General features: G+C 38.6%; 1 protein-coding gene across 4 annotated transcripts in view; it reads left to right on the top strand.

Annotated features, from left to right (window-relative positions):
* Window positions 1-1,773: 1,773 nt before the first annotated feature.
* Window positions 1,774-24,507, top strand: part of ATP10D (ATPase phospholipid transporting 10D (putative)) — a 108,743-nt gene continuing 86,009 nt past the window's right edge. For 2 of the 4 annotated variants that reach the window (XM_053901605.1, XM_053901603.1), the window contains exon 1: window positions 1,776-2,067. In XM_053901605.1, coding sequence (XP_053757580.1) covers window positions 2,030-2,067 — 38 coding nt within the window. In that variant the 5' untranslated portion in view covers window positions 1,776-2,029. Of the gene's footprint in view, window positions 2,068-24,507 lie in introns of all 4 variants that reach the window. The other 2 variants (XM_053901604.1, XM_019412793.2) reach the window with 2 other exon arrangements.

Raw genomic sequence — 24,507 nt, 5'->3', positions numbered from 1 at the left:
TAGAAAAGTTATATATTAGAGGAACATTTGCAAAAACAAACTGAAGTCCATTTTAATAGTGGCCATTTGCAATGACATTCATAAATATTAATTTTTTAAACTTGACTGGATCTATTTAAATCATAAACAGGGTATATGTACCTTTCCTTGTCAAATGACACAGACATGAATGGAAAGCTAATAATTTCCCCTCACTCTTCAATCCTTCCCTTCTGAGTAAACAATTTTGATGTGTATCTCACCACATATTTTCTGTATTTATATAAAAATATACAAATATGTAAAGAATACATAAGGACAAGTTATATTACCAAATGTTTCACATTATTCTGCAAAAATTTACCTAATTTTTTACTTACTTTTACTTACAAAATATCACATTTTTAACTTAAATATTAACCTCGAATTGTCTCTAATCATTTAAATCTGAGCCAGTGATTCTCACCCTTGTTGCAGATTAGAGTCCCTCAGGGAACTTGAAAGAAAGAAATTGCCGGAGCCCCACCCCTATCGATTCCAGTTTAATTGGGCTGGGTTGAGCCTTGGCATCAAGCTCCCCTGTTGACTCTGAGGTGTAGCTGGTTAGAACCACTGATTTAAGCAATCCAAACAGGCGGCAAATACCAGCGGCCTGCCTGAATTGTCCTGGTATGCATCCTCCCAGGAAGGCCCTTCACGGAGATTATAGCATGGGTGCTGACTGGGGAAACTCTGGGAGGCCCATCTTAAATTTCAAGTCTCCTCGAGAAGGTTGGCTATCAGATAGAAAATGTAATTTTAAGTTTAATCCTAAATCCTGTTAGGGACACTCACATGACTGCAAAAAGTGCTACCAAGGCTAGGAATTTTCAGAGGCCGCGAAATGCCAGTCTTCTTGTATCAACTGAATTTATTCCCAGGGTTGACTACACTCTATAGAGATTTGCCCTTGCCTGCAGAAGTTGCTTTCCAAATTCTGCCGTCACAGGAAGCCACACCCAGAACTTGTTTCTCCCCTCCGGGAGAGGCACGTTCCCAGTGAATGTAGGAACTTGTTTGGCCTCTCCAGCCTGGTCTGGGAGAGTCTGCAAACCTCCCAAGTGGCTCCATGGGTCTGCCCTGGAGAGCTCTTCCCTGTTAGTGAAACATTTGAAGGATCGTTAGTTTTCTTCACTTTTGCTGCGCATTTGAGAAACAGTTAAGAAAATGTAAGATAGATGTACAAATGAGCTGTGGAGGTTTTGGCTCCTTTTATTTTTGTTTCAGTGGGATAAAACAATTGGCGGTCAGTGATTATTAGTTTTTAGTCTGAATTATTGCCATTAATGGCTGTCTTTTCCCAAATCCCTTTTTTCCTTTCTCAAAGCAGTTAGTTGGTCAGAAGTTTTGAGGGACCAAATGGGTTGCTGGAATTTATTTAGGAGAAAAATATTTTTGCTTAAAGCCACAGACCATGGCAGGTATACGGACAAAGTACATCACACTGAGCGAGGCCAAATCAGAATTGTAGTCTTTTTCTCAATTCCTTTCCCAGTTATAAAACAATAACATTAAAAGTTTAGATTTGTTCCTTTTACCCCTCCAAAAAAATAACTGCCAAGCGCTTCAAGTCTGGACAAACGGCCGGGGTGGGACTGTAAAAACCCTGGACCACCCGGGCCCGGGCCCTCTGCGGGCTGGCAGCTCCGTGCTACAGCTGAGGCCGGGAAGCCAGCCTCCGCCGCGCCACGCCCCCCTGCGTCACGGGAGGCGGGGCTGCCGGCGATTGGCTGTTCGCGGAAGCTCTGCTGCTCCGGAGTCAGGCCAGGAGGGCTGGAGAAGCAGGGGGAGGAGGAGGAGGAGGAGGTCGCGGCTTTGGCTCAGGCTTCAGCCGAGCGGTTTGCGGGCTGTCTTCTGAGAAGTGGGTTTTTTTTGTTTGTTTTCTTGTTTTTTGTTTCCCCAAAAAGCAAATGGCTGGCAGAGGCGCATAACCCGCCTCCACTCTTCGGATTTGTGTTGGGTTTTCTCTTGCACCTTGAGAGTCGTGATCGTCATGCTGTGATGTGTGCGGATGGAGGAATTGGTAAGGGTGAACGTGCGAACTCCTAGGTCTGTTTCCTTCACTTCTGTTTCACTTCTCACCCTGCTCCCCCTTCCCTTCCCCTCCCCTCTTCCTCTCCCGCTTCCCCAATAATTGCTTTCAGGTTTGATGCAGTGCCTCAAAACTAGACTTTAGGTCTGTTGTTGAACTTAAAAAACAAAACAAAACCAAAACGGAGAGACCCCGTTTTCAGTTACTTGATTTTGATTGCAAAAGAGGAATTATTTTATCTATTCTGAATGCTGGGTTTTGTGAAAAGGTAAATTATGCGCGCACACACTTGTCATCTCATTGTGAAATCCAGCAGTCTAAAGGCAATTTTGGCTTTGTCTCAAGGGTAAGGAAGACAGTGGGGGTTGAAGTTGTAACCCAGTAGAAAAGCCGGGTTTATTCCTTAGGAAGGTGTTTGTGTTGGAGTTTGCTCAGAAATGGTTTTAAAGGAGCGCTGCAGAAAAGCCCGCGTTCGTCCCCGCACACATTAACTTTGCAGAACTTAATGGTTTGAGGCATCCTTCCTCTTACGTTATAAAACATAGTCATACTTTCCTATGTACAGCAGAGAGACATCAACTTGGTTAGTGAAACCCTCCAGTTTGGAGAGTCAAGCCTTTCTGCTTTTAAAGGATATATTTAAACTATTCTTAATCATAAGGGCATGGTAACTCAGGTGTTTAGAATGTTATCTCAATAAGACCACAAAGTTTCTTGTTGCTTCTTTTCATGCTAGTTCTTTGCAAGGAGAAACAGTTCTGTAGTCTGAGAGCAAGCTTCTGAGTCCCATCAGCTCTAGAAGATTGATCCACAAGAATGGGGGCTCTTTGTCTACCAACTGATTGCTGTACTAGAAAAGTAACTATAGAGGAGAGAGTAATTTTTATATTGGGCTAGGTCAAATATCTGAAGAGTGCCATCATAAAAAAAAATCTTTGGCTTAAGAACAGGTGCGTGACATATGATCGTTGTAACACTGTAAACTCCTTCAGTGCCCCAGTGTGAGTCCTCACTCCACTCTACCCCAAGGGGTAATGTCTGCTCCTTCTGGACTCTCTTCTGTTCTCATTACAAATACATATTACATACTTATATTGGGATGATTTGTTTTTATGAAAATGTGGTCATACTACATATATTGAAAAGCAAATTGGCAACATGCAAAAAGTTTTAGGGAGTTAAAAAAAATAACACTAGCTGCTAATTTTTTAAATAGTTATTTATTTGAGAGAGAGGAAAAAAAACACGAGTGGGGGAGGGGCAAAGAGAGGGGGAGACAGAGAAATTGGGAGCAAGCTCCCCACTGTCAGTTCAGAGCCCAAAGCGGGGCTTGAACTCACCACGATGAGATCATGACCTGAGCCAAAGTTGGAGGCTTAGCGGACTGAGCCACCAAGGTGCCCCAGCACTAGCTGCTAATTTACCATTTGTTAAATTGTATACATAAATGGATAATCTACGCAGTCTAAAACCGGATTTCGGGAATGCTTGACCTTAGGATGGCAAGAATCAAATACTTTTTTAATACAATTACTTAATGATTAAATAGAAATTGAATAGGATATTGTTTATTTTGATGTCTGTAAAACAAAGGAAATGACTTATTGGCTAGACAAGTAAACTTGTTAGAATCTATTTTTAAATTAAGAGGTCAAGAATGTTCACATACTGAAGGCTTCAGTACATGTCTCAGTTGTTGTCTGATCTAATTAGACATAGCCTTTTTGATGAAGGAAAATCAAAGAAAATGCTACAAGCAAAATCGCTTGGGAATAGCCCAAACCCAATGCAATGGTGAAGATACATTGAATAGTTTGTGCTTGCGAGGAGGAGAATCTGTGGATCAACTCTTGGAACAATAGTGTGTGTGCTGTCTCTATTCCTGGTCGTAGTTATAGCAGCTGAACAGCTTTCCTTATCACTTAAGAAGAGGTTTGATATGAATGTACTCTCTTAAAGTCATTATTCCCTTCCTATTACCTTAGATGGATTTCTTTCACTTCAGAAATCATCTTAGCCATAGAAACGACACTTTTCATGGAGCTAGTGCCACCATTAGAGTAAGAAGTAACAGTGACACTAGTTTTGTTAAAGAGTTGTGACCTTCATGGAATCTTCTTTTGTGCTTCTAAATGAAGGGTATGTTCGTGCAATGATATAAGCTGATAAAATGAGAGTATGTATTAAAACCTGTAAATCCTTTCAGGCTTTGACTCAGTAATACTGGGTCTAGAAATATATACCAAGGTAATCCTCTGAATTTTATATGAAGATTTGTAAATATGTTCATTACAGTGAACATGAATGTAATACGAAAAAGAAGAATAAACCCTGCAATAGCAAAATACCTAAATTATTGTACTATATATCTATATTGATGCAATTCAGTTTCGAAAATAGTTTTGAAAAAAATTTCATTACTTAGAAAGTATTCTAAAAAGATAAAATATCATTTACTCACATATTCAGCTCTTACTATATATTAGGCATTGTTCTAAATTAAACATTGAACAAGACTGTTGTACTTCCTGTTTGTATCAAGTTCCTGTTTGTATCAATGGATGTATTCACTGACATATATGAAAAAAAAATTGGATTTCTAGGTGGTAGAGTTGTGGCTCTTTGAAAATATTCTTCTTCACATTCCCAAATCTTCTATGGCTACTATTATTTTAATAATCACAAAAATACTGTTTTGAAAAATGTTGCCAAGAGATACCAAAACCGAAATTAAAACTCTGAGGTCTATATTTTATATACTAGTAAACCCTTTTCAAAGGATATTGTAAACTGCAGTGAGACATAAATGAACACCCATGTGAAAAATTATGCCCAATGAAAAATAGACATAAATGGGCAATTCTCAGAGGGAAAAAATGGACTTTTTTAAGGTCAGGAGGAGAGGGATGTTTACTAAGCACACTTTCACACATCACATCAGTAAATTTGGAAAGCAAATTAAAATGTGTGAAGTTGTTGGGAAGGAAGACTTTTTAATGATATGGAAATACGTTTAGGATGGGAGGAATGAAAAGTTACAGAATCTTACTTTTGAAAAAATCCAGTTTAATGCACAGAAACTACTTTATTGGTGGAGAGTAAACCAAATGGTGATGTTACTTATGTTTGGGTGATGGGATTATGGGTGATTTCTGTTTTTCTCATGGTATTCCATCTGTCATTTCTAAAATTTCTACAGTAAATATATTTTGGTTATCAGGGGAAAAAATTGCTATCCTAATAAATCAGTTTGTTCTAGAACGAAGAGTACATGGACGATATTCTCTTTGTTTTCTTTCACAAAGCCTATATACTCTCAGGGTGTAATTCCGTGTCAAGTGTCATTGTTTCCGGATTATATTTGATGGTGAGAACATGTGAAATTAAAGGGAAATCTCAAGATAAAACTTATTCTAGTCACATTCACTCTAGTGCCCCCAGCTGTTTTCTGAGATAATAAGCGGTGTTGGACTGATGAAAGCTTTATTCCTATTCATGTCCGGTTGATCACATCTTCTTGGGGCCCAAGCTACTAGGCCTTAATTAAACACTTCTTAATTTCTTTTTCTAAAATCTACTCATTTCATTCAAGGCCTGTCTGAATGAGGAAGAGGAGTACATGTCTATATTTCTGTCAGCAACACAAATTTATAAAGTTTCAACTCTGTATGTAGGAAAGGTAATAAAAAAATCATAATAGCTTAGTTATGAGAAAGAAGGTCAAAATCAGTTTTAAATTATCCAAAAATTTGGTGAAGTCTTTTTCTTCAAGATATAGTTTTCATAACTAGCACTATTTAAAAACATTGTCATTTCCCTTACAGGCTATAATGATACACTGAAGGTTATTGTTAAAAATCTTAATTTATAATATCTTTTCTTCACTAAAGTCTTTCCAAGACAAGTGTTCTCATGTATTCTACTTACCTGTGATGCCCTTCAGCTAACAAATCAACATTTCTACCTTGTCAGGTTAGAAAAATGCCTGATTCTGAACTATTATTATACTTAAAAAATTTTTTTAAATGTTTATTTTTGAGAGACAGAGAGAGAGAGACAGAGTGCGGGAGGGAGACACACACAGAATCCAAAGCAGGCTCCAGCCTCTGAGCTGTCAGCACAGAGCCCGATGTGGGGCTCAACCCATGAACCATGAAATCATGACCTAAGCTGAAGTCTGATGGTGCTCAACCAACTGAGCCACCCAGGTGCCCCTGAACTATTATTATACTTTTAAGATTCCTAAACCAAGGACCTAGTGAAAAGTGAAAAGTGAAATGTTTTCAGTAGGGCAGTGGTATTTTAAAAAACAATTCTTACTCAGAGTCCTAAGCTGTCTTCCTTCTCTCAAACTGTAACATTTCATTTGAGCTAAGTAATGCAAAAGAGGGTGTATTGTGGTCCCCAGTGCCCAATTAGTCACATTTTTTGCCTGCTTGATTTGGGTCATGGTCCAGATGGATGGGGTGATGGTAGGAATGTGTGGACAGAGTATGTCCTGTTGAGGAAGCAGTGTTGGTAACAGGCAGAGGACAGGAGGTACAGTGGAATATGAGCGTGGTTCCTGCCAGGTTGTTGGGGTGTCCTCGCCAGCCATTGGTGCTGCTGATGTCACAAATGTGCACTCCAAGATGCCTCTGGAAATCTCTAGTAATCCCACTCCTTGTTAGGTTACTAGTCAACTGTGTTCGGAAGCACATTTTTTTCCTTTTTTCAGTCTAGCCTCCCTGCCTTTTCTCCCCCATTCCAATGTGCTTTCAACTTCTTGCAAAGAAATCCTTTAAATGTCCATATCGTATCACATCATCTTTTTTTTTAAATTTTAGTTTTAATTTTTTTAAATTTACATCTAAATTAGTTAGCATATAGTGCAACACTGATTTCAGGAGTAGATTCCTTAGTGCCCCTTACTGATTTAGCCCATCCCCCCTCCCACAACCCCTCCAGTAACCCTCAGTTTGTTCTCCATATTTGAGTCTCTTCTGTTTTGCCCCCCTCCCTGTTTTTATATTATTTTTGTTTCCCTTCCCTTATGTTCATCTGTTTTGTCTCTTAAAGTCCTCATATGAGTGAAGTCATATGGTTTTTGTCTTTCTCTGACTGACTAATTTCACTTAGCATAATACCCTCCAGTTCCATCATGTAGTTGCAAATGGCAAGATTTCTTCTTTTTGATTGCCGAGTAATACTCCATTGTATATATATATACCACATCTTCTTTATCCATTCATCCATCGATGGACATTTGGGCTCTTTCCATACTTTGGCTATTGTTGATAGGGCTGCTATAAACATGGGGGTGCATGTGTCCCTTTGGAACAGCACACCTGTATCCCTAGGATAAATGCCTAGTAGTGCAACTGCTGAGTCATAGGGTAGTTCTATTTTTAGTTTTTTGAGGAACCTCCATACTGTTTTCCAGAGTGGCTGCACCAGCTTGCATTCCCATTGCATATCCTCTTCGTATCTTCGATGATTTCCCATTTCCTTCAAAATAAGTATAAATTTTGGGGCGCCTGGGTGGCGCAGTCGGTTAAGCGTCCGACTTCAGCCAGGTCACGATCTTGCGGTCCGTGAGTTCGAGCCCCGCGTCAGGCTCTGGGCTGATGGCTCGGAGCCTGGAGCCTGTTTCCGATTCTGTGTCTCCCTCTCTCTCTGCCCCTCCCCCGTTCATGCTCTGTCTCTCTCTGTCCCAAAAATAAAAAAAACAAAACAAAACAAACAAAAAAAAAAACGTTGAAGAAAAAAAAAATAAGTATAAATTTTTCATCTTAGTAAGTAAGGACTTACATGGTCCTAACCTAGATTTCCATCTTTATTTGCCCTCACTCCTTAATGTGTACTTGAAACTCCAGCCATGTTGAACTACTCACTGTTAACTTAAATGAACACAGGGCTTTTCAGTCTCCTAGCCTTCATTCATAATATTTCTAAAATCTACAAATCTCTCCTGTCATTTCCCAGAGTTCATTTAACATGCCCTCTCTTCCCAGAAGTCTACCCTCCACTCCCTTTCTGTCTTCCAACCTCATGTCATGTCCTCTCCTAGGACTTTCTGTTTTCTAAATTTATATACTGTATGATTACACTAGTGTTAGCTTTTTGTTGTTGTTGTTGAATTGAGTATGTTGACCTGCTCTGGGCACTTTTATTCATTCTCAAAGTACCCAGCACTGTGCCTAAGACAAGGTAAAATAAAGGAACACTAGAAGGTAAGCTCCTAGGAAGCAGAGATTTTTGTCTTTTGTTCCCTGATTTATTTCTGCTATCTGTAACGTTGTTTGGCATATACTCGAAGCTCAGCAAACATTAATTGAAAGAATGAAGTTATTCAGTATGTTAGACATAGTGCATTATTTAATAAACCTCTTTACAAAACTCTGTGAGGTAGGTGATGATTATTTCTACTTTACAGATGTGGAAGCTGAGACTCAGGAGCTAAGAGCTTGTGCTAAGTGGCAGACTGTCAATCTGAGCATCAGTGACACTTGAACTTGTTAGAGCTTGTGTTTTTCTACTAGCTGCAGATTGTTGCTGCACTTATTGCTGGTTTGAAAACAGCTAATTATATCATCACTTCTTGTTCAAGATGAATGTGTTTTAAAGGGTCAGTAGCATTGTGTTGATTGTTGGAGTTGACCATTTATTATGAATTCATTTTATAATCCCATTGAATATCATTAATTTCTTTTCAATACCGTTTACAGCTTTCATCTGTCCTTTATTGGTGTTTATGTGCTATACCTTGTAATATAGGCATAAATGACAATTTATTGTATTAATTTTATTTTTCTGAAATGTTTATTTTGAGAGAAACAGAACTGAGCAGGGGAGGGGCAGAGAGAGAGAGAGAGAAAGAGAGAGACAGAATCCCAAGCAGGCTCCCCGCTGCCAGCACAGTCTTATGTGGGGCTCGATCCCATGAACCGTGAGATCAGCCAACACCAAGAGCAGGATGCCCAGCCAACTGAGCCACCCAGGTACCCCAAAGACAATTTAAATATACATGTCAAGACAATTAAAATTCAGGTATACCTCACTTTATTGTACTTGAACTTATCATGCTTCTCAGATGCTGAATTTTTTACAAATGGAAGGTTTATGGCAGTCCTGTGTCGAACAAGTCTGTCAGTGCCATTTTTCTAATAGCATTTGTTCATGTCATGTCTCTGTGTCACATTTTAGTAATTCTTGCCATATTTAAAACTTTTTCATTATTATAATATTTCATTACTATTGTATTTGTTATGACGATCAGTGATCAGTAGTTTCTGGAGATGGAATCTACTCCTGGTGAAGATGCTGTGAAGATAATTGAAATGACAACAAAGGATTTAGAATATTACATACACTTAGTTGATAAAGCAGTGGCAGAGTTTGAGAGGATTGATTCTAATTTTGAAAGAAGCCCTTCTTTGGGCAAAATGTTGACAAATAGCATTGCGTGCTACAGAGAAACATTAGTGAAAGGAAGAGTCAGTCGATACAGCAAATGTCATTGTTATATTAAGAAATTGCCACAGTCACTTTAACCTTCAGCCACTACTGCCTTGATCAGTCAGCAGCCATCAACATTGAGGCAAGACCCTCGACCAGCAAAAAGATGACAGCTTGGCTGGAAACTCAGATAATGGTTAGCATAATTTTAGCAATAAATCAGTTTTTAATTAAGACAGGCATTAAGGTATGTACATTGTTTATTTAAGGTATTTACATTCTCTTTGAGACATAATGCTATTTTGTACTTAATGGACTACAGTGTAATAAAAACATAACTTTTGAATACACTGAGAAATCAAAAAATTCATTGGCTTACTGTACTGTGGTGATGTGGAACCAAACTGGAATATCTCCAAGGTATACCTGTAGTTGATGTATGTGATCTGTGCGTTCATTACATTAAGTCATGTGCTGAAGTCATTTTTAGCCATTGTAAACTAATACTTCTCTGAAATACTTGTAACATATTTTAAGTCACCCAGCACTTCCAGAAGTGAATCTTTAAATAGTTTTTAGAAATTAATTAAATCTCATCCATTATACTGAAATCTCCTTTCTACAGTTCAGCTAAAGAAATGCCTGTCTTCATATATCCAGTGATGCCATATACTTTTAAAGGAAACTGTGACTTAAAATTTTAGTCTTTTTTTAAAAAAAGTTTATTTATTTTGAGAGAGGAGCGGGAGGGGGAGAGAGGGAGAGGAGAGAATCCCAAGCAGGATTCATGCTGCCAGCATAGGGCCCCATGTGGGGCTCGATCCTACAAGCTGTGAGATCATGACCTGAGTCAAAATCAAGAGTCAGATGCCCAATGAACGGAGCCACCCAGACACCCCCAAATTTTAGTCTTTGATGTGTTTATTTGGTTTGTATTTATAACTCAAGTTAATAATCTGCAAAAAACCTTTGGAAAACAATTTAATGTAGTCAATTAACTTAACCTTTAGTTTTATAAGTATATACCATCTTTCAGAGTTAAATTCTTTCCATTTTAGCTACAAATAACTCCCTTCCATATCCATTAATTTTTTCTCTTATTCCTCATTCTTTTATTTTCTTTGCCTTGATAAAAGTTTCTGTGGTTACACATCCAGAAAATATTCCATTTCTTGTGTATAAAAGAGTAGTTTCACTAATTATTTGAATGACAGTAACATATACACTATTGGGCTAGAAATGATTAGTTGCATAAAAATATTTAGTCATAATGAATCTATGGAGAAAATATATTTATAAATTATAAATAAGTTTTTCCAGAGCAGATTTGAGCTGCCTAGGTCAATGATTTTCAGATTCTGGTACCCAGAATTGGCATCACTTAAACTTGTTAGAAATACAAATTCTCAGGCCCCACTGCAAACCTTTTGAATCTGAAACTGGAGAGAGAGAGAGAGAGAGAGAGAGAGAGAGAGTGTGTGTGTGTGTGTGTGTGTGTGTGTGTGTGGGCATGCATGCGTGTGCACGTGCGTGCACAGGGGAAGAAGCCATGTTTTCACAAATTTCAGGTGATTCTGATCTGTGATAGTTTGAGAATACAGGCTTAGGGTAAGATCCTTAATGAGCAGGCCATAGTCACTGGGTTTTGGTGGACAGGTACCTGGTCTAGTTTAAAAGGTCTCTGAAAAAGACAATTCCATGGACTCCTGTGTGCCGTTTCAAATACTTGTGTGCTACTTGTGAGCTAGCTTCAAAAGATATAATTAAACATTTTTGTGTTTCATAAGACAAAAAGAGGGGGACATTTTTCTCATCCTTTGATCTTGGGTATATTTTTGGAGGATAATTAAAGATACAAATATGAATCCTTATGACTCTCAGTAGGGAGTTTGTGCCTAGGGAATCAAGATTTCTTACCAGAGGTCCTGAGTGTCTTTGTGGAGGTGAGGAATGATATAGGTACCTACTTGGATCATTAAAGTTGTAATTAATTAATTATATATAGAGTCTCCACATAAAAGTATTTTCATAGTGCATCTTTACAGGCTGTATTCTTTTATTTTTTATTTTTTTTACGCTTATATATTTTGAGAGAGAGAGCAAGCCTAGGGAGGGGTGGGGTAGAGAGAGAGGCAGAGAATCCCAAGTAGGCTCTGTGCCATCAGCACAGACCCCGATGTGGGGCTTGAACCCACAAATCATGAGATTATGACCTGAGCCAAAACCAAGACTTGGACGCTCAACCGACTGAGCCACCAGGCACCCCATCCCTGATCTTAAATGTAGAAGCAAAACATTAACTTACTTGTATGCTTTTCTCTACCATAAGCATTTGGCTTTGTGATTAAAGATGGGACATGTTTTGTGGGATTAGTTTTAGAATAGTTTTTCACTGAAATGAAGATATATTTTCTAATGATAAAGTGAGTATATATTTTCATGGATATGGACAGTTACAAAACATATTTAAAAGTTATCTATTAATATACTACCTCAAAATAACCAGTGTTTATGTTTTAAACATATTTTATTCCAAATCTGTATGTATAAAGAGTGTATGTGTGTGTGTGTGTGTGTGTGTATATATATATACATATATATATATATATTTTTTTTTTTTTTCATTCCACTTGAGTTCATAGTGATATACAGGTATAAATAATGGATTAAAACCTTATAAACTTATAAAACCTTATAAACTTCAAAAATTCATTTGAATATTTTTTAAATATTATATTTCCATTTAGATACACCACAATTTAACAATTTCTCTTTTTCTCGGCATTTGAATTAGTGCCCTTTCCAGTGCTGAGTTGATCATCTTTCTACTCAGGGCTGAGGACGATGAGCATTTTAAGGCGTATTACCTCTTGGCTCCAGAGAAGTGAAAAAGCGGGCTAGATTACCCCAGAACTGTATGAAAGCTTGCTTTCATTGAGCATTATGAATAAAGAAATTCTTTGCTACATTCAGTGCAAAAAATACTCTGTTTTAATTGCTTTTTTAAGGTTACTGGTGAAGTTGGAAATACTTTTTTCCTATGTATTTGCAGTTTGTCAGTGTCTACGTGTTTGTTCATGCCCTTCTAGCAAATATTTAAACCAGAAGTGAATAATTTTTTATATTGCTTTTATAAAATATCAAAGTAAAAAGTAGGCCATTGTGAGTGCTAATAGGAAAATTTCATTTTCATTAGGATAAAAATGAAATAAGGCAGAGCTCACAAATTAGCTGTGAAAATTTTAAGGTAGATACAAATGTGAATAAATCTTAGTAATTTTAAACATAGGGTAAGCACACTATCATACAAAATTTTAGCAGGCATAAAATCTTGTAGTCAAACTATGACTTAAATAACTTACGACATATTTATAAGTGTGCAATTTAGGAATTAATAAAAACCTACCTATATATGAATGAGTAATTAAGTGGTAGTGGAGAGGATGGCTGGACTGTTTTATGTGACTGCCACTAACTTGATGTATAATAATGGGTGAGTCAGTGTCTCTGAACCTCAGTTTTCTTGTGTATGAAGTATTTAGTTGGATATTGAAGATCTTTTCTAGCTTTAAATTATGAATTTTTTAAGTTGCTAAGTCTTATCACCTTTAAATGCTTTTCCTACTTGGTGAAATGTTGCCATCAAATGATTAATAAGTGCTCCATAATAGTAAGAATAGCTGCCACTTACTGATCTATTCTATGCCAGATACCTTGCATATATTCTCATTAACTCCTCACAATAAACCTAAGGACCTAAAGAGTACTTATTAATTTCCTGATGGGGAAACTGAAGATTATACAAAGTCCTACTAGGATTGAGTGATTAGGGCCAGGATTTGACCCCATGATTGCCTGAAAAGCTCTTTTTTCCACTTTGCTACTTTCCTCTCTCTTGAACAAATGTGATGGCTTGCTCTAGACGTGTATTCAGCAGTAGCATTATTGGCATTTTAGGCCAATAATTCTTTGTTGTGGTAGGGGCTGTCCTGTGATTATAATGGCATCCACGGCACCTATCCATTAGCACCCCCTCAGTTGTGACAACCGAAAATGCTTCCCCATACTGCAAATGTCCCCTGGGGAGGCAAAATTGTTCCTAGTTGAGAACCCCTAGTTTAATGCAACCCAAGTCTTCAATAGGACAAATATAATTATCTCAAGCAGAGGTAAGTGGCTTTAGGTCGTCTTGGATTACAGAAGACAAGGTAGAATAGACCAAGTAGGATCCCATCATTCAGTAATACTTATTGCACACTTATTGATTGCTTGACCTTTATCTTCTTGAGATTTTTCTTCTTTGGAGAACACTCATTTCTGGGATGCATAGTATATGACCATGAACCTTATTAGATATTAGTTAATTTATTTAAAATATTTATTTAAAATACTTATTTAATTTATTTAAAAATATTCATGGGGCGCCTGGGCGTCTGACTTTGTCTCAAGTCATGATCTCATGGTCCATAGGTTCGAGCCCCGCATCGGGCTCTGTGCTGACAGCTTGGAGCCTGGAGCCTGCTTCGGATTCTGTGTCTCCCTCTTTCTCTGCCCCTCCCCTGCTCATGCTCTGTCTCTCTCTGTCACAAAAATAAATAAACATTAACAAATTTTTTTTTAATATTCATTGAGTACTTGTCATGTGGTAGGCATTGTCTGGTTATTGGTTCAAACTGTAAATAGGATGGTCTTAATGGGGAAGCAGCTATTAAATAATTACAGTTCATTCCCCTCTTTCTTACTAACAGTCTTTTACCGCATGTATTTAGAATCACAATCCAGTGTGTTTATTATGTTTTACACACACAGCTTGTCACATAGAGCTAGAATTTGTTGTCCTTTGTGTGATGAATAAAGATACCACGCCATGAAATTTGTGTTCTGCTGTTTAGGAAGGTATTTTGGCTCTTGTTTTCAAAATGGGCACTTATCTGGGTGCTAGCTTCATATCATAACTTACTTGTTTATTGATTAGGTTAGTGTTTTAATGTTCTTTGTATTTACCACTCTGAAACCTGGCCATAAACATGTCAAGGTTTGTCTCATGGAGGTTAATCTCTGAAGTATTTCAGGGAATGAGGGAATCTCATGAAGTTTATGCCTGATCCCTCTTCTGGGCTCTTTGTTCCTTGAGGGCAGGAATCATGGAATTTACATAGGACTTTTCATTATTGTGGTTGCAGTCCAGGAAAAGTGCCAGACTGGCACAGGGAACCCTTGGTGCCTGTTTATTAAACAGATAGAAGGAAAAGTGATCTCTGAACAGTGAAAATAGGTTTCACTACATAAGCCATAAGTTTCTGTGTTCTGCTTCCTGAAGACCATTGAGGTCATTATTAATTCAATATTTAAGCATATTGATTTTCTAAGAGAGTTGGGAGTGTGAGTTAAATTTTAATAAAGTCAGATATTTGGGCATCCAAGGGAGAAACCTATAAAGTCAGACATGAGCATTCAAAACAAGGAGGCCTTCAACTACTGAAAGAGAACCTATGGATGTGTTTCCAAACATCCTGAAGGCATCACTATATAGAACACTTTGCTGTAATGGTGCTTAGAACATTGGAACTGAATTCTCAGAAGAAAATTTATTTAAACTGTGTAAAATATAGGAAAATTCATTTATTTTTGTTTTATTAAAACATTTTTTTAATGTTTATTTTTGAGAGAGAGAGAGAGAGAGAAAGAGAGAGCACAGACAGGGGAGGGACAGAGAGAGGGAGACAGAATCCAAAGCAGGCTCCAGGCTCTGAGCTGTCAGCACAGAGCCCGATGCGGGGCTTTAACCCACGAACCATGAGATCATGACCTGAGCCAAAGTCGGATGCTTAACTGACTGAGCCAACCAGGCACCCCTATTTTATTTTTTTTTTAAGTACAATGTTGTGAAAGCATGATTCTTCTTTGACAAAGTTGAATTGTTCAGTATAAATCCTGGGAAGCACTAACATGAACAAGGAAAAAAATAAAGACGATCTGGAAGGGGATACAGTTTCTGAATACCAGATGTTACAGAACAGAGGGAAAAACCATAAGTCTGTGTAGGATCAAACCTTGATTATCCAAAGTAGTGGTATATAAGAATGCACATAAATTCCAAAATAGTAATCAAAAAACAATTTATATTTAATTTTAAAAGGCAGTCACACACAGGGACTACACACACACACACACACACACACACACACACACACACTTATACTCCCCTGGTTTTAACACTCTTCACACTTCATCCTGGTTTTTTTTTTTCCCACTTTGTGTTTTTTCTAATTTTATTTTTTTAATTTTTTATTTAGTTATTTTTTTTAATTTAATTTTTTTTTTTAACGTTTATTTATTTTTGAGACAGAGAGAGACAGAGCATGAACGGAGGAGGGTCAGAGAGAGAGGGAGACACAGAATCTGAAACAGGCTCCAGGTTCTGAGCTGTCAGCACAGAGCCCGACGCGGGGCTCAAACTCACGGACCGCGAGATCATGACCTGAGCCGAAGTCGGCCGCTTAACCGACTGAGCCACCCAGGCGCCCCATTTAGTTATTTTTTTTAAATATAATTTATTGTCAAGTTAGCTAACATACAGTGTATACAGTGTGTGCTCCTGGCTTTGGGAATAGATTCCCATGATTTATCGCCTACATACAACACTCAGCGCTCATGCCAACAAGTGCTGTTCTCAATGCCTATAACCCATTCCCCCTACCCCCAGCCCCCATCAACCCTCAGTTTTCTCTCTGTATTTAAGAGTCTCTTATGGTTTGCCTCCCTCTCTGTTTGAAACTATTTTTTCCCCCTTCCCTTCCCCCATGGTCTTCTGTTAAGTTTCTCAAATACCACATATGAGTGAAACATATGATATCTGTGTTTCTCTGACTGACTTATTTCACTTAGCATAATACCTTCCGGTTCCATCCACGTTGCTGCAAATGGTATGATTTCATTCTTTCTCATTGCCAAGTAGTATTCCATTGTATATATAAACCACTCTTCTTTATCCATTCATCAGTTGATGGACACTTGAGCTCTTTCCATAATTTGGCTATTGTTGATAGTGCTGCTGTAAACATTGTGGGTACATCAGCACTCCTATATCATTGGGATAAATTCCTAGTAGTGCTATTGCTAGGTCATAGGTTAGTTCTATTTTTAATTTTTTGAGGAACCTCCACACTGTTTTCCAGAGAGGCTGTAACCAGTTTGCATTCCCACCAACAGTGCAACTGGGTTCCTGTTTCTCCACATCCTTGCCAACGTCTGTTGTTTCGGAGTTGTTGATTTCAGCCACTCTGACTGGTGTGAGGTGGTATCTGAGTGTCATTTTGATTTGTATTTCCTTGATGAGGAGCAGTGGTGAGCATCTTTTCAAGTGTCTGTCGGCCATCTGGATGTCTTCTTTGGAAAAGTGTCTATTCATGTCTTTTGCCCATTTCTTCACTGGATTATTTATTTTTTTGGGTGTTGATTTTGATAAGTTCTTTATAGATTTTGGATACTAACCCTTTACCCAATAGGTCATTTGCATATGTCTTCTCCCATTCCTTTGGTTGCTTTTTAGTTATGCTGATTGTTCCTTTTGCTGTGCAGAAGCTTTTTATCTTGATGAGGTCCCAATAGTTGATTTTTGTTTTTGTTTCCCTTGCCTCTGGAGACATGTTGAGTACAAAGTTGCTGTAGCTGAGGTCAAAGAGGTTGCTGCCTGTTTTGTCCTCTAGGGCTTTGATGGTTTCCTGTCTTACATTTAGGCCTTTCATCCGTTTTGAGTTTATTTGTGTATGGTGTAAGAGAGCAGTCCAGTTTCATTCTTTTACATGTTGCTGTTTCATCCCAGATAAAATTGTTTTGGTACTTAAAGGGATAAACCTTAAGCTATGTGAAAAAAAATAGGTATTCAGAAAACTTCCTCCCTGAGAGTTTCACAACAAAGAAATTCAAATACCTGAGTAATTTTTAAAAATACAGTCTCCTTGTTTTATTTCCCTTTTTATGTCTACCTGTTGCAGAGTCTTTTTAGTGGTCATTTTAGGGTTACATGCTATAAACCTAAATCTGAAACTCTAATAACTTTAGCATGCACAATAAAAGATACAATGAGATCATGGAATAACTAAGCTTATATACCTTATGGAGCTGGTGTATACAAGATTGTCACAGATATTCCTCTTTTTGCTAAGTATAAGAGAGGTGGTACCTGATTCTTATGTTCGTTCCACAGATATGCATTGAAATCTACTCTGTGCCTGGTACTTTGCAGGACTAGTCTGTATGAGTGAACAAAAAAGATAGAAATCCCTCCTCTAATGGAGAGGAGAGACAAGAGCTAAAATACAAAAATAATTTTATGACGTTGGAAAGTGATGCAAAAGTTCTATGAAAAATAAAACTGGGAAGGAGAACAGGGATGGCTGAGGTGAGCCTGTGGCAGGTGGCATGAAGGAGGGGAGGAGCAATAGATTGGAGAGGACTGTGGCACCTGGGTGGCTCAGTCGGGTAAACATCTGGTTTTTGATATTCGCTCCGGTTAGGATCTTCCATTGGGGAGTTTTAGCCCCGCGTCGGGCTCTGTGCTGGCAGCATGGAGTCCACTTGGGATTCTGTCTCTCTCTCCCTCCCTCCCTCCTTCTCTCTCTCTCTCTCTCTCTCTCTCTCTCTGCCCCTCCCCTGCTCATCTGTGCTCTGTCTCTCAAATAAACACTAAAAAAAAAGATTGGAGAGGAGTTTGGGAGGCAGGTACACGTGACGCTGCCAGCTCTTGTCATAATTAAGATGAGAGCCTCTGGAGAGTTTTAAATTGTGGAAAATTCAGGATGTAACTTAGGGTTTAACGGGACTAGATGGCAGTGGTAGAGGTGATGCCATGTGGTGAGATTCTGGATTCAGCTGAATTTGCTGACTGACTGTATGTGGGTTTTGAGGAAAGGACAGGACCCCAGGCTGAGGATCCGGAAGGATGGAGCTGCCATCAACTGATAGGGCTAATCTGCAGAGGAAGCAGAAGAGCACAGTTCTGTACATGTTACCATCTAGAGAGGGGCTGCCTCGTTGGCAGGCAGATATAGGAGTCTGGAGTTTGGGGGAAGAGGTCTGAGCTGGAGGGCAGTTACATGGGGGGAACCTGTAGAAGTTCTGGTTTGATGGCCCTGGTTTCTCAGTACAGTAGAAACAAGGTCATCAGCAGGAAGAATGTTAGGAGGGAGATGTGGAAAGTTAGAGGAGAAGGTATGAAACAGTTGTCTATGAAAGTGGGAAAGTGAAGAGTTTGCAAATGCTGTGTGATTACCATCAGCAGGTGTGGCTGGCTGGTGGTCCACGGTCAGTAATTTAAAGTGACACCAGTGAGGGATGTTACACGTTTCTGACACTTTCAACTTGGAGGTACTAACTAGAACAGAGTATAACAGGGATGTGGATATAACTGATTTGAATAGAACTAGGATAAGAGTTTTGTCAAGAGAGGAAAGAAGAGCTAAGGGGTAGAGAGACTACAGAAGGAAATGATAACAGGGTTGACCACGAAATTGAATTTGGATGAGCAGGGAAGTGAGGCCATGCATGAAGGAGCAACAGTGAAAGACCGCAGTTTAGCTGCTTACAGGTCCCTGTGGGGGCAGATGATACTGAAGTCAGGTTAAAAATGAATCATTTAAAAGCAAATTTTATTTGTGTGTACTGAATCACGTTTCAAACATATGTAAAGATTGTTCTATTGAATGCACCAATAGAATGTTTTAAAATTAAATACAAATATTTGAACTTGTTAACTTTAGTTTTTCAAATGAAGTGTGTCTTTAGTTCTTTTTTTTCTCTAAATGACATAAATTCAGATTTTTTATAGTCATCGTCTTCTTTCTTCCAACCCTCATGTTCTTTGGATTACGCTTGGGTAACCAACCACTCACCAAGCTATGTCCCTTGGGTAAGTTTCTCAATCGCTCTGAGCCTCAGTTTTCTCATCCTAACATGGGGATAATTGTATGTCCTTTGTTGTAAGGATTAAAGTTACTGTATATTTATCCCCAGCACAGAACTCGGCATGTCTTTCTAAGTGGCAGATATTGTTATGATCTTAGGTTTACTGAATTAATATTTTATTAGAGTTGAATAGCCAAATCTCAAAAACATGCTTTTCTGTCATCTCAATATTTAGGAGTACTATCTAGAATTACCAGTGTCAAAACATAGTATTAAAAATTGTTATTAACTTTTAATATATGTTTTTTCAGCTTTAAGAATAGACAAAGGCATATTGGGAACTAACCATGAGTATGGGTGAGCTTTTTTTTGGTTCCTAGTACCAGAGAGACATTCATACAACTGCAGCATTTTCCCTGCCCTTTTGCTAGCTTAAACCAGTTTTGAAGCCCAAGCATCAGCAAATGTAACTCATTTGGATGTGTGGTCCTTTCAAGAGAAAGTTGAGATACATTGAAGATGAGAGATGGTAAAGCTTTCAGCGTCTGAATGGATGAAGATATATTTATTTATATATATATATATATATATATATATATATATATATATATATATATATATATATTTACACATGCACACTCACATAAGAGAATTAAAGAATGTCTTATACTTAATGTATTTGGAAACATTAAGAATGAATAACTCTTCTCAGTATAAAACTATGCATCTGGGTGCCACAGTCATATTTTATATCTGTCTTCTTTTAAAATAAACATGTTGTCTTTGAAAATTCAACTGCAATGATATTAAACATGAGGACCCTCCATTGCTGTGGAGGGTTCCTTCCCTCAGTCTGATTTAGAGGCTGCTTCTGTGATGTAGAACAGTATTTTTTGTTTCTCTCCCCCTGCATCAGCCAGTGTCTGGTTTTCAGGTCACGGACTGAGTAAACGTGGCTTAAGCACTCCTTGTTTTTCTTAAAAAATTTTTAAAAAATGTTTATTTGTATGTGTGTGTGTGAGAGAGAGAGAGAGAGAGAGAGAGAGCAAGCAAGCTGGAGAGGGGCAGAGAGAGAGGGAGAGACAGAATCTTAAGCAGGCTCCAGACTCTGAGCTGTCAGCACAGAGCCCGACATGGGGCTTGAAACCACAGACCACAAGATCATGACCTGACCCGAAGTTGCATGCTTAATTGACTGAGCTACCCAGGTGCCCCTTTAAGCACTCTTTTCTAAAGATGCCTAAGGGCTATGTGCTTGAGTAGAGTTGACCTTTTCCTATTTAGGGTCCTAAAAAATGACAAAGCTCTCACAAAGATTTCTTCGTTAGTGGTAGAAGTGAAAGATACTATTAAGTTAGTTTTTTATACTCCTATGTAGCACTTCCTCCCATGATAATAATCAGCAGTTATCGAAAGTAATTACTTCAGTTCATTGTTTTTGGTGACATATTCTCCTTGCCTGGCCTCTTGCATACATCTAAAAGAATATATACTTCGACTGGGGATTTAGTTCAAGGAGTTAAATTCATAGAGAATATTAAAGAGCACACGGAACTCCAAAATGACTTTATTTGGCAAATCTGATTCCTCTCACCTGGAGAGCACAGAGGATTATGGGACTTCATTATTCAAGATCCAGTTTTCCCACTAAATAAATTGACCCTTGTCATCACCAAACTTGTATTAGATCCATCTATGACTGTTCATATTTTTTTCCAGTGATTATGTGGGGTGATGAAAATACTTTCTCCTTTTGTAGATCACAGGATAGTAGTTACTAAAGGAGCCCTGCCAACCTGTCACTTTGGCCCCTGATACGACAAAGAAACCAGCAAAGATATCAAATGATCTTACTGCCATTGTTATTACCTGTCAGAGAGAATTGATCTCCTTGAGGGCAATAGGGCTCTTACAGAGAGAATTGAGTAAGTTAGTCAGGGATGACCCAGATTGGAACAAGCCCAAGTTTTATCAGGGCTCATCGTGCTTCAGAGAGGGCTACCTGACACATCGAGGTCAAGGAGACTTTCATAGCTTGTAAGTTTCTACTGTGAACAGTTCCTATCTTATTCTCAGAAACTGATAGCTATAAAATTACTCTGTATTTTTTATTGACCCTACTAGATAACTTGACTTTCTTCCAAGATCTTGAACATGTAACAACTTTGATATTTTGTTAGGGTTTTCTCCTCTTAGTTGAGAAGAAGATTAGAAGTCTGTCAAGGCGGGGACTTACTGTTCTCCCTTGCTGAGCTCTTGGAAATGTTGGTTGAAACTGACTGTAACTATATTAAATCTGTAGAAAGAATTGATCCTGCAGGCCTCACCACCAACTTCTGTTTGTGCAGGTTGTCAAGTCGCTGGTCATAGCCTTGGTCTATACAGTCAGAGGCAATGGGCTTGCTGGTAACAGGAGTGGTACCTAATAAACTGTTCACTCTTAATTTCAACTTCACATTTTGAAATAAACTGATTTAGCATAGAGTAGTGGTTCCCAAAGTATGGTTCAGGACCAGCAGCATCAACACCACCTGGAAATGTGTTAGACATGCAAATACTTGAACCCCCACCCCAGACCTGTGGAATCAGAAAGTCAGGGATGTGGTTCAGGACACTCTGATGCATGCTGGAGTTTGACAGCCACAAACAGAGCATCTTGACATGACTATACATAGGAATGTTTTTCTCTTTCAGGCAGGTGAGCTTATGTGTGTAATTCAAGTTGTTTGTTGGGTGGTGATGACCTCAGAAAGTTTTAAATGCTAACTGGGCCCAAGGGAATTCATTACTGCATATTTACCTTTGGTAATCTGCCTTGCTACAAACTTTTCATTAGCATTCATTAAGGGAAACAGGGTTTTTGAGAACTGTTTGCTTTCAAGTACATTTGTATTCAAGAAGGAGCATAGTGCGATATGTTATTTTAGGTACACTCTGTTATGAAGGATTTTTGTTTTTAATATCTTCTAGAAAAAATTTTATAATTAGAAATAATATAGTTTTAAATGGTAATATTTGACTTTAAATTTTCTATAGAAGTAGTATTGTATAGTTGGAAAGGCATGACTTTGGAGTTAAAATTGCATGCCTTGAGTTATTATAAACCCTTCTTTGACTTTTTGTTTCTTACTTTGAAAAATAGAAGTCATAAATGACACTGGGAAATGTATTTCTTTTTTTTTTTTTAACATTTATTTATTTTTGAGACAGAGAGAGACAGAGCATGAACGGGGGAGGGTCAGAGAGAGGGGGACACAGAATCTGAAACAGGCTCCAGGCTCCGAGCTGTCAGCACAGAGCCCGACGCGGGGCCCGAACCCACAGACCGCGAGATCATGACCTGAGCCGAAGTCGGCCGCTCAACCGACTGAGCCACCCAGGCGCCCCGGAAATGTATTTCATAAAGAGTAGCCATGATAGAAATGTTAGTACTTATTTTATAAGCAATGCTTGGTTTACCTTTCTTTCTTCCTTCCTTCCTTCCTTCCTTCCTTCCTTCCTTCCTTCCTTCCTTCCTTTCTGGGACAGCATGAGTGACTGTGAGCAGGGGAGAGGGGCAGAGGGAGAGAGAGAGAGAGAGAGAGAGAGAGAGAGAGAGAGAGAGAGAGAGAGAGAGAGAATCTTAAACAGACTCCATGCTTAGCACGGAGCCCGATGTGGGGCTCGATCCCAAGACCCTGGGATCACGACCTGAGCTGAAATCAAGAGTCGGATGCTCAACCGACTGAGCCACCCAGGCATCCCTATATTTATTTATTTCTAATCTTAATTGGTTTTGTGCATAATGATCTCTTGTAGATTTTAGAACTTTATTGGTTTTTTCAGCTTCTGTGGCTGAATGGAATATTGGATCATGTAGCATCACGCAGACCTAATGCTTAGGGCAACATTAGACATTTGTAGCTATTAATTATAAATTCTCCCTTCAAAAACTTTATTTAAAAAATTATAAATCAATACATCTTCATTGTGCCAAAGATAAGAAAGAAGAGTTCATCTTCTATTCCCTTTGTATTCTCACTATCGATAACCGATAGTCATAGCCCTGTGTAAATAATTCTATACTTTTATCCATGTTCTTGCAAATGTATGTGAACATACACACAGTTTGTGTTATTAAGTGAAGCAAACCAAGGCCAGGCCAATTGTGGAGTCAACAGTGCATTAAGAAATACAAGCTAGGTCTGTGGAGCTGCGGTATGCTAAGATAGCCCTTGATTCTCTAATCAAGGCTTGATAATCTAATCTGTAGACCCTCGTGTGCTGATGTGGCCCTTCTTCCAGCCTAAGAATTTGAAAAGGCAGTGGACTTCTGTTCCAGTATCTTGTGAACTGGCAGGCTCCACATTCCTCACAGCCGACAGCACTGCTAAACGGTCTTGTCTTCCTGAGGAACTAAGGAGGTGACAAGAGCTGCACCGGCTTATGTGCATCCTAGATCTATGTATACCTTTGCCTATTTTGGTAGGTGGTAACTAAAGTGAAACTTCAACTGTGCCCACGTTGTTATTCTTGCCATTCTTTGAATCCAGATCAGTCATTTTGGTCTGTACTTCATTCATGTTTATTAATTTTTGGTTTTGATCATTTATATTTGCAGGTCTCTGTTATTTCCTTTTTTTTTCTAACTATACACAATAGTCATTTGTTCAGGTCAATGGATGGATATATATAATTTTATTTTATTTTAAAAAAAAATTTTTTTTTTTAACGTTTATTTATTTTTGAGACAGAGAGAGACAGAGCATGAACAGGGGAGGAGCAGAGAGAGAGGGAGACACAGAATCTGAAACAGGCTGCAGGCTCTGAGCTGTCAGCACAGAGCCCGACGCGGGGCTCGAACTCATGGACCGTGAGATCATGACCTGAGCCGAAGTCGGACGCTTAACCGACCAAGCCACCCAGGCGCCCCTGGATATATATAATTTTAAATAAATGTGTAATATTCTGTAATGTGGATGTGTCCTAGTGTATGTATCGGCTCTTCCATAATTGAAGGACTCTCATGATATTTCCAAAACCGTTACTACAAAAAACAAACAAAACCCCCAAAACTACAGTATACATTCTTGTACGTATACCCATACCTATAGGTAAGACTCCCCAAAATGGAA

This window comes from Panthera pardus, unplaced genomic scaffold (genome assembly GCF_024362965.1).
Source record: "Panthera pardus isolate Hobbes unplaced genomic scaffold, ASM2436296v1 HiC_scaffold_13, whole genome shotgun sequence".
Classification (NCBI taxonomy): Eukaryota; Metazoa; Chordata; class Mammalia; order Carnivora; family Felidae; genus Panthera; species Panthera pardus.
This window is presented reverse-complemented; position numbering and strand designations above follow the sequence as displayed.